The sequence below is a fragment of the Halichoeres trimaculatus genome, unplaced genomic scaffold, assembly GCF_033239565.1.
Source record: "Halichoeres trimaculatus isolate MK-OKI-2021-1 unplaced genomic scaffold, fHalTri1.1 fHalTri1_scaffold_14, whole genome shotgun sequence".
Taxonomy (NCBI): domain Eukaryota; kingdom Metazoa; phylum Chordata; class Actinopteri; order Labriformes; family Labridae; genus Halichoeres; species Halichoeres trimaculatus.
The window spans coordinates 34,309,437-34,322,196 of record NW_027437192.1 but is presented as its reverse complement, the minus strand read 5'-3'; the positions used below and the strand labels follow the sequence as shown (position 1 = coordinate 34,322,196).

The window sequence follows — 12,760 nt, the reverse complement described above, 5'->3', positions numbered from 1 at the left end:
GAACACTATAAAATTAATTTATCTATCAAACAAGCCCTCAAAGTTGGTTATCTCGACAAAAACTCCGAGATTTCCTTAACAATTACTCGAAGACGTTCGAGTATACTACTTTTATTTAATTTTCGGGGAGTAATTCATGGTTAGCCCTCCAAACTGAGAATTACGCCATTATGACTTTGGGAGGGAGGTAGAGGGCGATCGGACACCATTTTGTTTCAGCCTGAAGGAGAGGAAAAAACGCTGTATATGACGCAAAAATCGTCACGCAGTATAAATACGAAGTCCCTCTCTTCCGAGCTCATTCCTGGATTTGGTCAGAGGTAAGTAAAGTAAAAAAAAAAACCAGAGATACTTTGTACATATATTATCTAAATGAACTGCGAATATAAAGCTGAAAAGTTCTTAAAAAAACAGTGCTTTGATGTGGACGAACAACGAGGTAACGAGCTAGTTGAAGTAAATGTGTTTTCTCTTGTGTGTTTTGCAGGTATGAATCTGCCTTGCCGAAGATTGAACCGTCGAGGACTTTGAACAACTCTACTCAAATTCATATTTTTTCTTCAAGTAATGGACATTTTATGCCTATTTTTGACTCCAGTTTGTTCCAGAAGGAAAGACTAGCCTTTAGCTCTCACAGCCCCACCCATGAGAAGTCTTTAAGTTGAAATTAAAACCATGATCGTTAACGATATGAAATAGATCAATCATAATTATAAGTGTCTAAAAGCACAGCTATTAGACCCGAGGCGCTGAGGATCTGTAAAAACCATAGTAAGTTGATTTTTGGAGTTGACTGAATGGAGATAAATGAAATGAAAACAGTCGCAGGTAGACAATACGCTAGCTGTTAGCAGCTTAGCTTAGCTTAGCTATTGGTTTATAAATGGATTGAGGAATTGAAGCATAGACTTCTGTAGTATGAGCTCACACAGGAAAGTGGACGGAGACACGACGCTCCGTTTCTTTATGTGTGAGACTGAATGGACGAAGTGTATAAATAAAGTTTAAAATTAATGAATGATTAATTTAACCTAAATAACCATAAGCAATCTGCTGATAAAGATTGCCGCAGGGTTAGATAAGAGCACAGGGAGTCGGACTTCTTGCCTTCAGATCCGCACTTAGGGGCTGCTCCACGGGACCAACACCCACCGCAATCTGCACATAAAGATTGCGTTAGTTTGAGGATTGTGGACATATTTGATGAAGCACTGTGTGTGTTGAAATGTCGATAATTATAGCACAGGGACTCCATGTTCTCGGCAATCTGCGGATAAAGATTGCAGGATGATTCAATCAGTCGGGACTGGCAAACATGGCGGATCTGTGGTGGTTTGTTTCCTGTCGGATGGCCACAGGCTTCGCGGAGCTTTGTTTCGGAGATTTTGCAGACCGAATAGAAACGATGAAGTTTCAGCTTTGTTTTTATGTTGACTTACGGTCGCTGTAGCGGGAGCTGTTGTGGTCTGTGCAGGCAGTGAAACAGTTAACGGAGGGGGGTGGTCTTTGCCGAGCTGTCCTCCCGCTGCTCCTTCCCCCCGCCAGGCCGCTCATAGGCCACTCACAGGCCGCTCGGAGTCTGTTCATTGGGCGCTTGCATGCCGCTCTGCCGCTTTTATATAACCGAGGGGCGGATAATATGGCATATTCATACAGCCTTACTGTGCCTTACATGGTCTGATCAAATGACCTTTATGAAGAATACATTACTAATGGTTATGTACAAGACTTTCTCTATGATTGTGTTTTATACTTCTGTATTTGTATGTAATAACACACACTATTTCCTCAGTGAAGCAGGACCAGGTCGTGTCTTACACTGTTTATGTGTAACTACTGTGATGTTTACAGGAGTTGTGTTATTTGCAGTGTTGAGGAGGTCTGAGACTTTATAACACTTCATTACCCCGGTAAGACTGATTCTCACATCATCACATTATCAATCAGCTCATTCAATCTGAGTGTACCTGTACACCCACAGACACACAGACGCAGAGATTCATCGTAAAGACACTAACGTGGAAGTGCATGCTTCTCCTTGCAGTCATGTCTGATGATATACCTGTTTTGATGAACCATGTGTAGACTGTAGACATAACAGAGCAGCTGACTGTGTATTGAATCAGTTAATATAGGATAAAATGCACATTTATGAAGTGATTTAAGTAAAACAATCAGAGTTAAATGTTTTTACAATTGATTTGGTTATGGAAGTTTATTAAGTTATTTTAATGAAACAACCAGATATGTTTTTGTTTAGTTTTTAATGAGTTTACAGTTAGTGTTACATTCAGTTACTGACAAATGTTATAGTAAACCAAGGGTAACCTTCAGACAAACAAGTGTTTTTGTTTGTAGTTTGTTAAATGTAATATTCAGATATTCAGGCGTTTTCAACAATTGATTCAAAGTAACCTTAAGACAAATAAGTGTTTTGACTTAGAATATGATTTATTATCAGCTATATCACTGTGTTTGCAAAGTAATCTTAATGCAACCTTTAGATAAATGAGTGTTTTTACTTTTAATATAATGTGTGATCAGGTGATTTTATTGTTATTTTAATCTAACCTTTGGAAAAAGAAGTGTTGAAACAGTTTATTTTATGAAATATTCAATAATTCAAGAGTTTTTACAGTTATTTTATTCCAAAATCCAGAGAAATTAGTGTTTTTATAGTTTATTTTATGTTTTAATCAGATATCTCTAGGTGTTTTTTTTCCAGCTATTTTAATTCAACCTTCAGACAAATGAGTGTTTTCACAGTTTATTTAATTAATTGAATTAATTAATGAATTTTAATAGTTAATTATTCAAGTGCTTTTTCTTAAGGTATTTTGATTAAACCTTGAGAAAAATAGTGTTATTACAGTTTATTTTGAGTAACTTTCCCATATTAATGTTTTTGTTTGTTTTTTTGGTTAAGTTTTTTTCAATGCAACCTCTAGAAAAACTAGTGTTTTTACAGTTAATTTTATGTTTACATACATTTCCAGGAGTTCCAACAGTTGTTTCAATGCAACCTTCAGACAAATAAGGGTTTTTACTTAAAATGTGATCATCGCATTATCAGCTGTTCTGAAGTTCATGTAGTGTTACTGGCAGGCATTAATAGCTTTTTTCACAGCTGGTGTGGTAGACGTGTTGTGTAACAGTACACACATTGTGTAAACAGAGTGTTGCCTGCAGGGGGCAGTATGCACACTGTGCCCTGAGGCTGCAGCAGCTGACTCTTATGTAGCTCTCAGATACTAGTCACATAAAAGGTGTCTCCTAAAGGAATAGTTTTCCAAGCATTTCAGTCATCCCATCTGTCCTATATTAGTTTCTTTTTTTCTGCAGTCACCTCTGCATCAGAGAGACTCCATCAGACTCCACAGTGCTGTGAGGACAGGTGTGTACTGACACCTGTGTCTGACCTGTCAGAAAGCTCCGCTCGTGATGAATTCTGTGTTTGGCTGAGCTCTCTCTGTTTTCCTGGCTGTCATCAACATGAACACAAAGGCTTGAGTGTGACAAGTGTTCCCTCAGCTGGTGATAAACCCTCAGACTCTGTGATCCAGCTGTAGCCCTGCACCTCTGTGGTCTCATCCACAATAAACTGTCCCCGTGAGTCTGAGTCTCAGGTCCTGTTTCCTGCTGATCCTGTGTCCGATTGAACCATGGTCCCCACTGGGTGTATCAGGTCAGCCTGGGTCAGTGTGTGTGGAGGTAGTGATCTGGGGGTCCAGCAGTGACTTGGTCCTGGAGGATTAGGTGGTTTTTGTTGCTCTTGTGAGAGCAGAATGTTCAGGAAAGATGTGATTACTGACAGATGTGTATCATGCCGTGTTTGTCACCTTCCTCCTGCTCTACAGACTGGGGGTGTGTCCTGGATCCTGGTTCAGGTCTGTGTGTGTGTTTAAGGGGTGTACTTCCTTAAGAATAATTACCTGACACTTCGACAAGCTGTTGATCTGGCTCTGATCCGGGTTTTGTTCTGTGAACATGTTTTTAGAGTCCTGATGTGTCTCATGGATTAGTCTGGTTCATCAGACATGGGGTGTTGTGAAGCTTTTTTTCTGAAGAGCAAAAAGTCCACTCATACAGGGCATATCAAAAACATTATAGTTGGTAAAGACTTACCTGGGATCACTTCAGGTGTTTTTATCATGTCAGGTCTGTGTAACAGGTGTCAATATCAGGGGTGTTTTATGATGTAATATGTGTAACGGGTGTTTTTATGATGTAATGTGGTAAACAGGTGTATTTATGATGTCAGGTATGTGTAACAGGTGTTTTTATGATGTTGGGTGTGTATAAGAGCTGTATTTATTTTTCAGGGGTGTGTGTGTGTATTTTAGGTATGGCTGGGTCACCCGTGGACCCCAGAGAGATCCTGAAAGATGTCGAGGCTCTGCTAGGAAAGGATGGAGAGCTTTGCAGCCTGGAAGGTGTCCCAAAGGTGTTCAGGTGAGAAACCCAGGCGACATGATGACATGTTGAATGAATCTTTTACCAATGTGTACCTGTAGAACATCAGGCTCTGTGTCACACACCTGTTCTCTGTCTGCCCTACAGTCTGATGAAAGCTTCCACAAAGATGGTCAGCAGGTGCATGTACCTGAACATCTTGCTGCAGACCAAGTCACACGACATCCTGAACAGGTGTGTGTGTGTGTGTGTGTGTGTGTGTGTGTGTGTGTGTGTGTGTGTGTGTGTGTGTGTGTGTGTGTGTGTGTGTGTGTGTGTGTGTGTGATCTTTTAAAGAGGGAAATGTTTACAGACACATGTAACCCTGTCATAATGAATCTCATAATAACAAACCCCCCCATCCTCTGATAACTCGGGGCAGGTTTATCCGGGTGGGGGGCTACAGGCTGCTGAACTCATGGCTCACCTACTCCAAGACCACAAACAACACACCTCTGTTGCAGCTCATCCTGCTTACCCTGCAAAAACTGCCTCTGAAGGTGGACCACCTGAAACAGGTAGAGTCAGCTGACCCTCCTGCATCTCCACAGTCCTCCTGTGGAGCTAGGGGTGTCTGATGTGTTTGCATTTCTGTTTCAGAATAACACAGCCAAGCTGGTGAAGCAGCTGAGTAAGAGTGCAGACACTGAAGGTAAGACGAAGACACTTTGATGTTTACTGTGAGCTCTTCATGTCAGCGTTCAGCCCCCTCATCCATCCCCTTTGTTTTTCAGACCTCAGAAAGTTAGCCGCCGTGTTGGTTGACGGCTGGATGGCCACTATCCGCTCTCAGAGTGTGTCGAGCAACAGCAGCTCACCCGCTGGTATGAATGCAGAAAGAATCAGAGGTGATCACTGTGTGTGGGAAAACAGGGTGTGACTATGTGCCTGTGTGTCTACAGATAAGAAGAAGAAGAAGGAGGAGAGTAAAGGTCCTGTGAGGGAGGTGAAGAGCTCAGAGGAGGAGAAGAAGAAGGAGAAACCGAAAGCTCATGCTCCCAGCCACACCAAGATCCGCTCCATCGGTAAGCACAGCCCCAAATGTTCTGTATCCTTCATTAGGGCCGTTTCTATGCAAGGTACTGTTTTGGGGCCCCTAGTTTTTTTAGATAAAATCGAGAGACACGGTTTTTTTTTAAATAAATTTACATTTAATTAAAGCCTGATTTAAAAAAATGAATAAATAAGATCAACAAAGCATCTATTTTAAGCTCAACAAGAACACAACCCAACCATAGACTGTATAAAACATGGACGTAGTCTCCCCGACGTCACCCGTATGTTTCTGCCAGCCAGCCAGTACAGCTATAGGGCTATAGCGGGCTCGTGATCTTAGTAGCCTCTGAACTGCCGAGCAAGAACCCCCCCCCCCCCCCCCCCCCCCCCCCCCACAAACACACACACAGTTTGTGCCGACAGTAAAAGTAGTGGTTCAGACAGGAGACATTTTTGAACCAGGCTGTAAATAGGTTAATTTCTGCTTTGGAAACTGCTTTTTTTTGGGTTGGAGAGTATGTGACTTCTGGTTTTTCTTACTGGTTCTTCCAGAGCCAGCCTCAGCCGGACACTCGAGAAACAGCAGATTTTAGCACTTCCGCATTGTCTCATATTCTTAGACTGGAGCTTGCTGCTTAAACCCAACACTTAAAAACAACAATTATACATATTTATCACAACAGTCTCCCACTTATCAACACCACACTGGTATATTTAAGATTAGAGCCACAGTGTATCCTCATAATTTCTGCTTCCTGGCCTTTTTACTGAGCTCAATGTCCTGCAGGGGTTGTCACATTGGTTGAGCCCAAAAATAGGCAGCTGAGCATCGAAGTCTGCAGATGAGGATGGGCCTGCTACTTCCAGGTCAGGGGGAGGTCCTGAAGCATATGAAGTTCTTGGAGCTTCCTAGTCAGGACATTCTGAAGACCTCTCTTTTCAATACCTGCAAAATATTTAAGAATGTCTCCTGCAAAGACAAAGGTCCTTAGGTTACCAGGCAAACCAGTTCATAAGCAGATATTCCTGTTACACGGTTTCAGGTCAGTTGCTCCATTTAGAAATAATCTGCTTTTATATTAAACGTTGAAAAGTACAGTGTCCCTTCAAAGCATGTACTCCATTACAAAGTTGTGTCCTTGACGACATTTCTGCATTGATTTACATATTGCACCTAAGATCATTAAAAAGAAAAACGGTTTACCTTCTCAATAGTCCAAAATCTCCCCTTTTCTGCCAGCTGGGATCAATTTTTTTTGACACCATGCATCTGTTCGTCACTAGTATTCTCACTGAGAACAACGATGGGCAGTTATCAATCATTCCTCTCGTACGGTGAACCGCACGACACTCACCCCGCAACAGTGCAGTCCAACAACAGTGACTTTGTGTCATACAGCCACTAAGCACAGATTATCTCTGCCGCTTCTTTTATTTTTTTCATACATTTATTTTTTAGAAATATAAGGGAATCATAAACATGAGATAGCTGCAGATACGGAATGAATTTTAATTTGTGACTCCTCAGATGAGGCTAAATATGCAGCTTTGGGCTCCCTTAGTGGCTTGAAGGCCCTGTACATTTGCATAGTCTGCAGAAAGCAAAAATGGATCAGCTCCGTGTTCTTCACTCTCCATGTTCTTCACTCTCCATGTTCTTCACTCTCCATGTTCTTCACTCTCCATGTTCTTCACTCTCCATGTTCTTCACTCTCCATGTTCTTCACTCTCCATTTTCTTCACTCTCCATGTTCTTCACTCTCCATTTTCTTCACTCTCCATGTTCTTCACTCTCTATGTGTAGGACTGGAGATGGACACCCCCAGTCCTGGACCCCCAAAGAAGACCCCCACCGCCCCTCAGCTGGGAGACAAATACAACATCAAACCTCCTGTGCTGAAGAGACCTAGGTAACCACACACACACACTCAGACTTGTATGTTATATGATGCTGCTGCCCCCTGCTGACTGCTCATGGTCCTGTCCTCCAGCTCGGGCCCCTCAGACCTGCCTCCTCTGGAAAAGAAGTACAAACCTCTGAACACGCCGTCCAACTCTACCAAAGAGATCAAAGTGAAGATCATCCCCGCTCAGCGTGAGTACACACACACACACTCACACGTTCAAATGTTAAACCTTCATCTAAACCTGTCAGCAATGTAACTAATTCCCCCTCCCACTCACACGCACACACGCACACACAGCCATGGAGTGCACAGGCTTCCTGGATGCTCTAAATTCAGCCCCTGTACCTGGTATCAAGATCAAGAAGAAGAAACCTGGACCAGGTGCTGCAGTCGGGACCAAGGCTGTCTCCCCCACCTCCAACAAGGTATTCACACACTCAGACAGGCAGGCACAGATCTCAGGCTCACATCTGACCGTCTGTTGTCATGGTGACCAGAGGTGGTCAAACAGAGTTGTCTGTTCTTCAGGGTAATTTCCTCAGAGTAAAACCTACTTCCCGTCTGTCCTCAGGCCAATCCCTTCGACAGTAAGCCCTCCTCCTACTCTACTTCTTCTGCTGTTAAACCGCCCTCACCTGAAGCCTCCAACCCTTCTGAAGACCACCAGGACATGGATCAGCCTGGGACCCCAGTCCCCTCTGAGGAACCAGAGACCTCTGAGACTGGTAAGGCTTTCACCTGCTACCTGTCTGTCTGTCTGCCTGTCTGTTAGAACGCAGTCACAATGGCAAACCATACCGTGCTTAGGCACACTTCAGCCCTAAAGCACGTTTTGAATGGCCAGCGTGACCACAACCGTGCCGTGCTTGAGCATGATTCACTTCTCTGCTTTGGCACGCCTCGGAGAGGTGGGCTTCGGCACGGTTTACTTCATGCACGAGCACAAGCACGCGGACAGCATGTGTGGTCCATGATGATGATCACCATGATCACTTCCCTAGACAACAATTTTAAACAAAGCAGTGGTGTTGTAGGGCTGTGTCAGGCCAAAATCACTCACCATAAGTCAAAAAGTCCCTTAAAGTTGTAGCAGTGCTCTCTGTGTCTCATTGTGCTGACTCTGATGAGATCGCCCTTCATGTAAACAGACGCTTCACGATGACTAAGGCGGGCCATGCGCGTGTGTGACACCTGCTAAAGCCTGGTTCATTTGGAGTAGTGTGACCACTGGTGGTACTCTCCAGCGGCGCTGCGGGGGGCAATCATGCTTGAGCATGGCACGGTTTTGATGGCCAGCGTGACCGCGCCCTTAGTCAGAGTGTGTTACCTGTCTGACTCACCTGTGGCCTGTCCCCCTGTCTGTCTGTCAGAGTGTGTTACCTGTCTGACTCACCTGTGCTCTTTATCGCCAGGTGAGAAGCCCAACGCCCTGTCGGAGCCTCGTGGGGAGCAAGAGAATCTGACGAAGAAAGGGAAGAAGAAGAAGACGGTGCACTGGGCGGAGGAGGAGCAGCTCAAACATTATTTCTACTTTGACCTTGACGAGACGGAGAGGGGTGAGACGAGTTCACTTCGCGTAAGACTTTGGTGTGTTTACCTGTTGGTTAGCTTCATGAACTAACATGAGCTGCTTTCCTCACAGTTAACGTCAACAAGATTAAGGACTTTGGAGAGGCAGCTAAGAGGGAGCTGATGATGGACCGGCAGACCTTTGAGATGGCTCGGCGTCACTCTCATGACACCATGGAGGAGAGGGTCCCTTGGAGTCCCCCCAGGCCCCTCACACTGACCGGCAGCCTGGTGACCGCAGGGGCCAACAGCACTGAGAGACTGACCCAGAGAGACAGAGAGATGGGGATACTGCAGGAGATCTTCCTCAACAAGGAGAGGTGGGTTCATGGAAACAATAAAATTAAAAAGCAACAAAAACAATACTCATGATGTCACTTCTGGTCTCACAGTGTTCCTGACAGTCCTCATGAACCAGATCCAGAGCCATATGAGCCCATGCCCCCTCGCCTAATCCCCCTGGATGAGGTGAGTTTTCACATGGACACATGAACATGGTGATAATTTGTGTGTGTGTGTGTGTGTGTGTGTGTGTGTGTGTGTGTGTGTGTGTGTGTGTGTGTGTGTGTGTTGGTAGCTACATGACGTGTGTTTCCATCTGTGTCCATCTCAGGACTCATCATCCATGGATGAAGGGTACGTGGAGCCTATGGACTCCTCCTCGCAGGTAGGGGTGTCCAACCTGCTGCAGACTGAGAGCTCCAAGCTACCCCCTGTCCTTGCCAACCTCATGAACCTGAACAACAACAGGAGCCCCCAGACCAATGCCCCCTCAAATACCCCCACGGCACCGTCTGTCAACGTGCAGGAGCTGCTCTCCTCCATCATGGTACCCAGTTTTAATTTTTAATCTTGTTGTGGAGGGTTTCCATCAGCTGTCTGGAAATCATTTCATTAAGCAGAGAGCTGTTTGTGTGTGTGTGTGTGTGTGTGTGTGTGTGTGTGTGTGTGTGTGTGTGTGTGTGTGTGTGTGTGTGTGTGTGTGTGTGTGTGTGTGTGGGTGTGTGGGTGTGTGTGTGTGTTTGTGTCTCATGACATGTGTCTCTGTCCTCAGGGGGCTTCAGGTGGTCAGTCCACTGAGGAGCTGATCAAACAGCCTGACTTTTCAGACAAGATCAAACAGCTGCTGGGCTCCCTGCAGCAGAGCCAGAACCAGAATCAGAACCAGTCTGGACCCCCTCCAGGTAAACATGCACACCCACACATTCTGTGTGATGACTGCGTGTTGTCACAACGATGTCATAACATGTGCTGGTGTGTGTGTCTCAGTAGTGAACCCGGGTCTGCTGGGTCATGGTCCTGGTATGAACAACATGAACAACATGAACATGAACATGCACATGCCGATGCCCATGAATGGGGGTTACCCCCCTAACAACCCCCCAGGAGGACCCCGCTTCAACCACCCTCCACCACCCCATGCACATGGACCCCCCTTCAATGCCGGAGGCCCCCGCATGATGGGGCCCCCACCAGGCCAGGGCCGCGGAGACAACGGGAACTACTGGGGAGAGGAGTCCATGAGGGGAGGGCCACACAGGGGTGGACACTTCCATAGAGGAGGGCGGGGCCGGGGAGGTGAGCCTGGGTTCAGGGGGCGAGGGCGAGGAGGACCACGAGGAGGACACAACAACATGAATGGTATGTGATCAGGATATCAACCAGGCAACTTGTTCGCCAGATTGACACTCAGATTATTCACTAAATTATCCATTCGATTATTTACCAGATTATCACTTAGAGTATTTAACAAATTATCCTTTAATTTATCGCTTCGATTGTTCTCCAGAGTATCTATTATTTTATCACTCGGATGACCTTCCAGATTATTACGTAGATTATTCACCAAATCATCCATTAGATTATTCATTAGATTATCCACTAGGTTAGGTTTAGGTCCATCTGATTATTTATCAGGTTTTTCTCTAGATTATCCATCAGATTAGTTTCTAGAATATTCACCAGATTATTCACATGGTTACCCACCAGAACATTCATAAGATTATTAACCACATTATATATTGCATCTTTTTCCAAATTACCAGACAGAGTTTGTGTGTGTTAAAATATGTTATAATCTGTGTGGTGATTGTTTGAATTTTGTTCATGATCCTTGAGTGTCTTGAAAGGCTCTTTTAAATAAAATGCATTTTTATTGTTATAATTTTTTCTAGTTTGTGTGTGTTGTTACCTGTGTGTATGATAGCATGAGTGTTAAAAGGCATGTTTACATTGTAACTTGTGTTTCACAACTTGTGTGTTATAAACCCGAGTGTAAACTAACCTGTGTGTAATAACCTGTGTGTGTCATCACCCGCAGACATGTCCCAGAGGCCTGTGTGTCGTCACTTCATGATGAAGGGCAGCTGCAGGTACGAGGGGAAATGTGCGTTTTATCATCCTGGAGTGAACGGACCCCCACTGCCCCCCAACCATCCTGGACACAACCAGCACCCCCAGCATGGACACTAGGGGGCACTGCAGCCTGAGGAGGGCACTCTGAGGACTGTGATGTCATGGTGATGTCACCTGGCAGTGGAAGGACTTTTTTTTACAGTGACCTGTTTTAACAGTGCAGCCCACCTGAGCATCATGTTTGTTTTTTCATCAGCCACACCTGGCTTCTCCTCTTCATCACTTACATGAAGCACTTTATACAGAGGACACACTGATCACACTTTTTGGGTAGAACGCACCTGATCCACACTGACCACACCTGAGAGACAGTTACCTCTGATGACTGATGAAGGGAAAGAACATACATGACTGCTGCTGCTGCTGCTGTGTGTGTGTGTGTGTGTGTGTGTGTGTGTGTGTGTGTGTGTGTGTGTGTGTGTGTGTGTGTGTGTGTGTGTGTGTGTGTGTGTGTGTGTGTGTGTGTGTGTGTGTGTGTGTGAGTGAGTGTGTGTGAGTGTGAAAATGTGATCAAGTGTATTACCTGACAATCATGCTCAGGTGTTTCTGGGTTGGGACCTGCAGGTGTGTGTGTGGTCAGCGTTAAAGGTGAGCTGTTCTGAGCTTCATTTGTTTTCTGTGAAAACTTGGAGTTGCTGCGTCTCTCTGGGACTGAACTTCTGTTTCTCCTTCTTTTTTTTTTTTTTTTTCCTGGAACATTCCCAGAGTGCCAGCCCTTTAAGAAATTGTTAAGTTGGTCAGTATGAAATGTTTGTAAAATACTAAAACTCATTTATACATAATTCAGTTGTTTTCTACACAGAGTTATCAATAAATGTCAAATAGAAAACCAGTTTCAGCGTGTCTCCAGAAAAATGTCTCTGAGCGTGTCTCAGTAGGACAATGGCCCTCATTTATCAATCTTAAGTGGGAATTGGCACAGATCTGGGTGTATACGGCAACATTCATGTGTGATTTAGGAAACATTCGTACCAGGGCCGATCACGGCGTACGCCTGATCAGCTGTAAATTACATAGCAAACCCCTAAATATTCAAGGTTCAGCTGGCCAAACCCACTGATGTTTCGACATGGAGGGACGCATCATGGGAAAAAGGAAACTTCTCCATGCTGGTAATTGACAACGCCATAGCAACAGAGGTAGAGAGAAAATGACGCCATGTTGTTTGGCAGCCAGAAAAGTGGTGTGAGAGCGAGTCAGAAAAAACTTGTTTTCAAGGAAATCCCTGCAGTGATTCAGCAGCGTGGATGTGACAAACTAAAATACAGCAGTTTTCAAACATTTGATTGACACATCCTTCGTTTACACCTTGATTAATCCCTGATGTCTAACTATTAGAAGCTGCAATGTTATTAACTGTTGCCGCTCAGGTCCAGAAACGTGGAAAGTTGCCTTCTAAAAATGTGTTTGAGCTCTGAAAG

General features: G+C 44.6%; 1 protein-coding gene across 1 annotated transcript; it reads left to right on the top strand.

The window, feature by feature from the left end:
• Positions 1 to 139: 139 nt before the first annotated feature.
• ppp1r10 (protein phosphatase 1, regulatory subunit 10) lies at positions 140 to 12,181 on the top strand. Its single transcript, XM_074687341.1, has 19 exons — positions 140 to 320; positions 488 to 564; positions 4,344 to 4,452; positions 4,561 to 4,647; positions 4,835 to 4,970; positions 5,053 to 5,104; positions 5,187 to 5,276; positions 5,355 to 5,477; positions 7,253 to 7,358; positions 7,440 to 7,543; positions 7,653 to 7,780; positions 7,927 to 8,080; positions 8,768 to 8,911; positions 8,998 to 9,244; positions 9,317 to 9,392; positions 9,538 to 9,753; positions 9,979 to 10,108; positions 10,194 to 10,565; positions 11,245 to 12,181. The coding sequence occupies exons 1-19, from the start codon at positions 247 to 249 to the stop codon at positions 11,394 to 11,396; spliced, it is 2,577 nt and encodes an 858-aa protein (XP_074543442.1). The 5' UTR covers positions 140 to 246; the 3' UTR covers positions 11,397 to 12,181.
• The last annotated feature ends 579 nt before the right edge of the window (positions 12,182 to 12,760 follow it).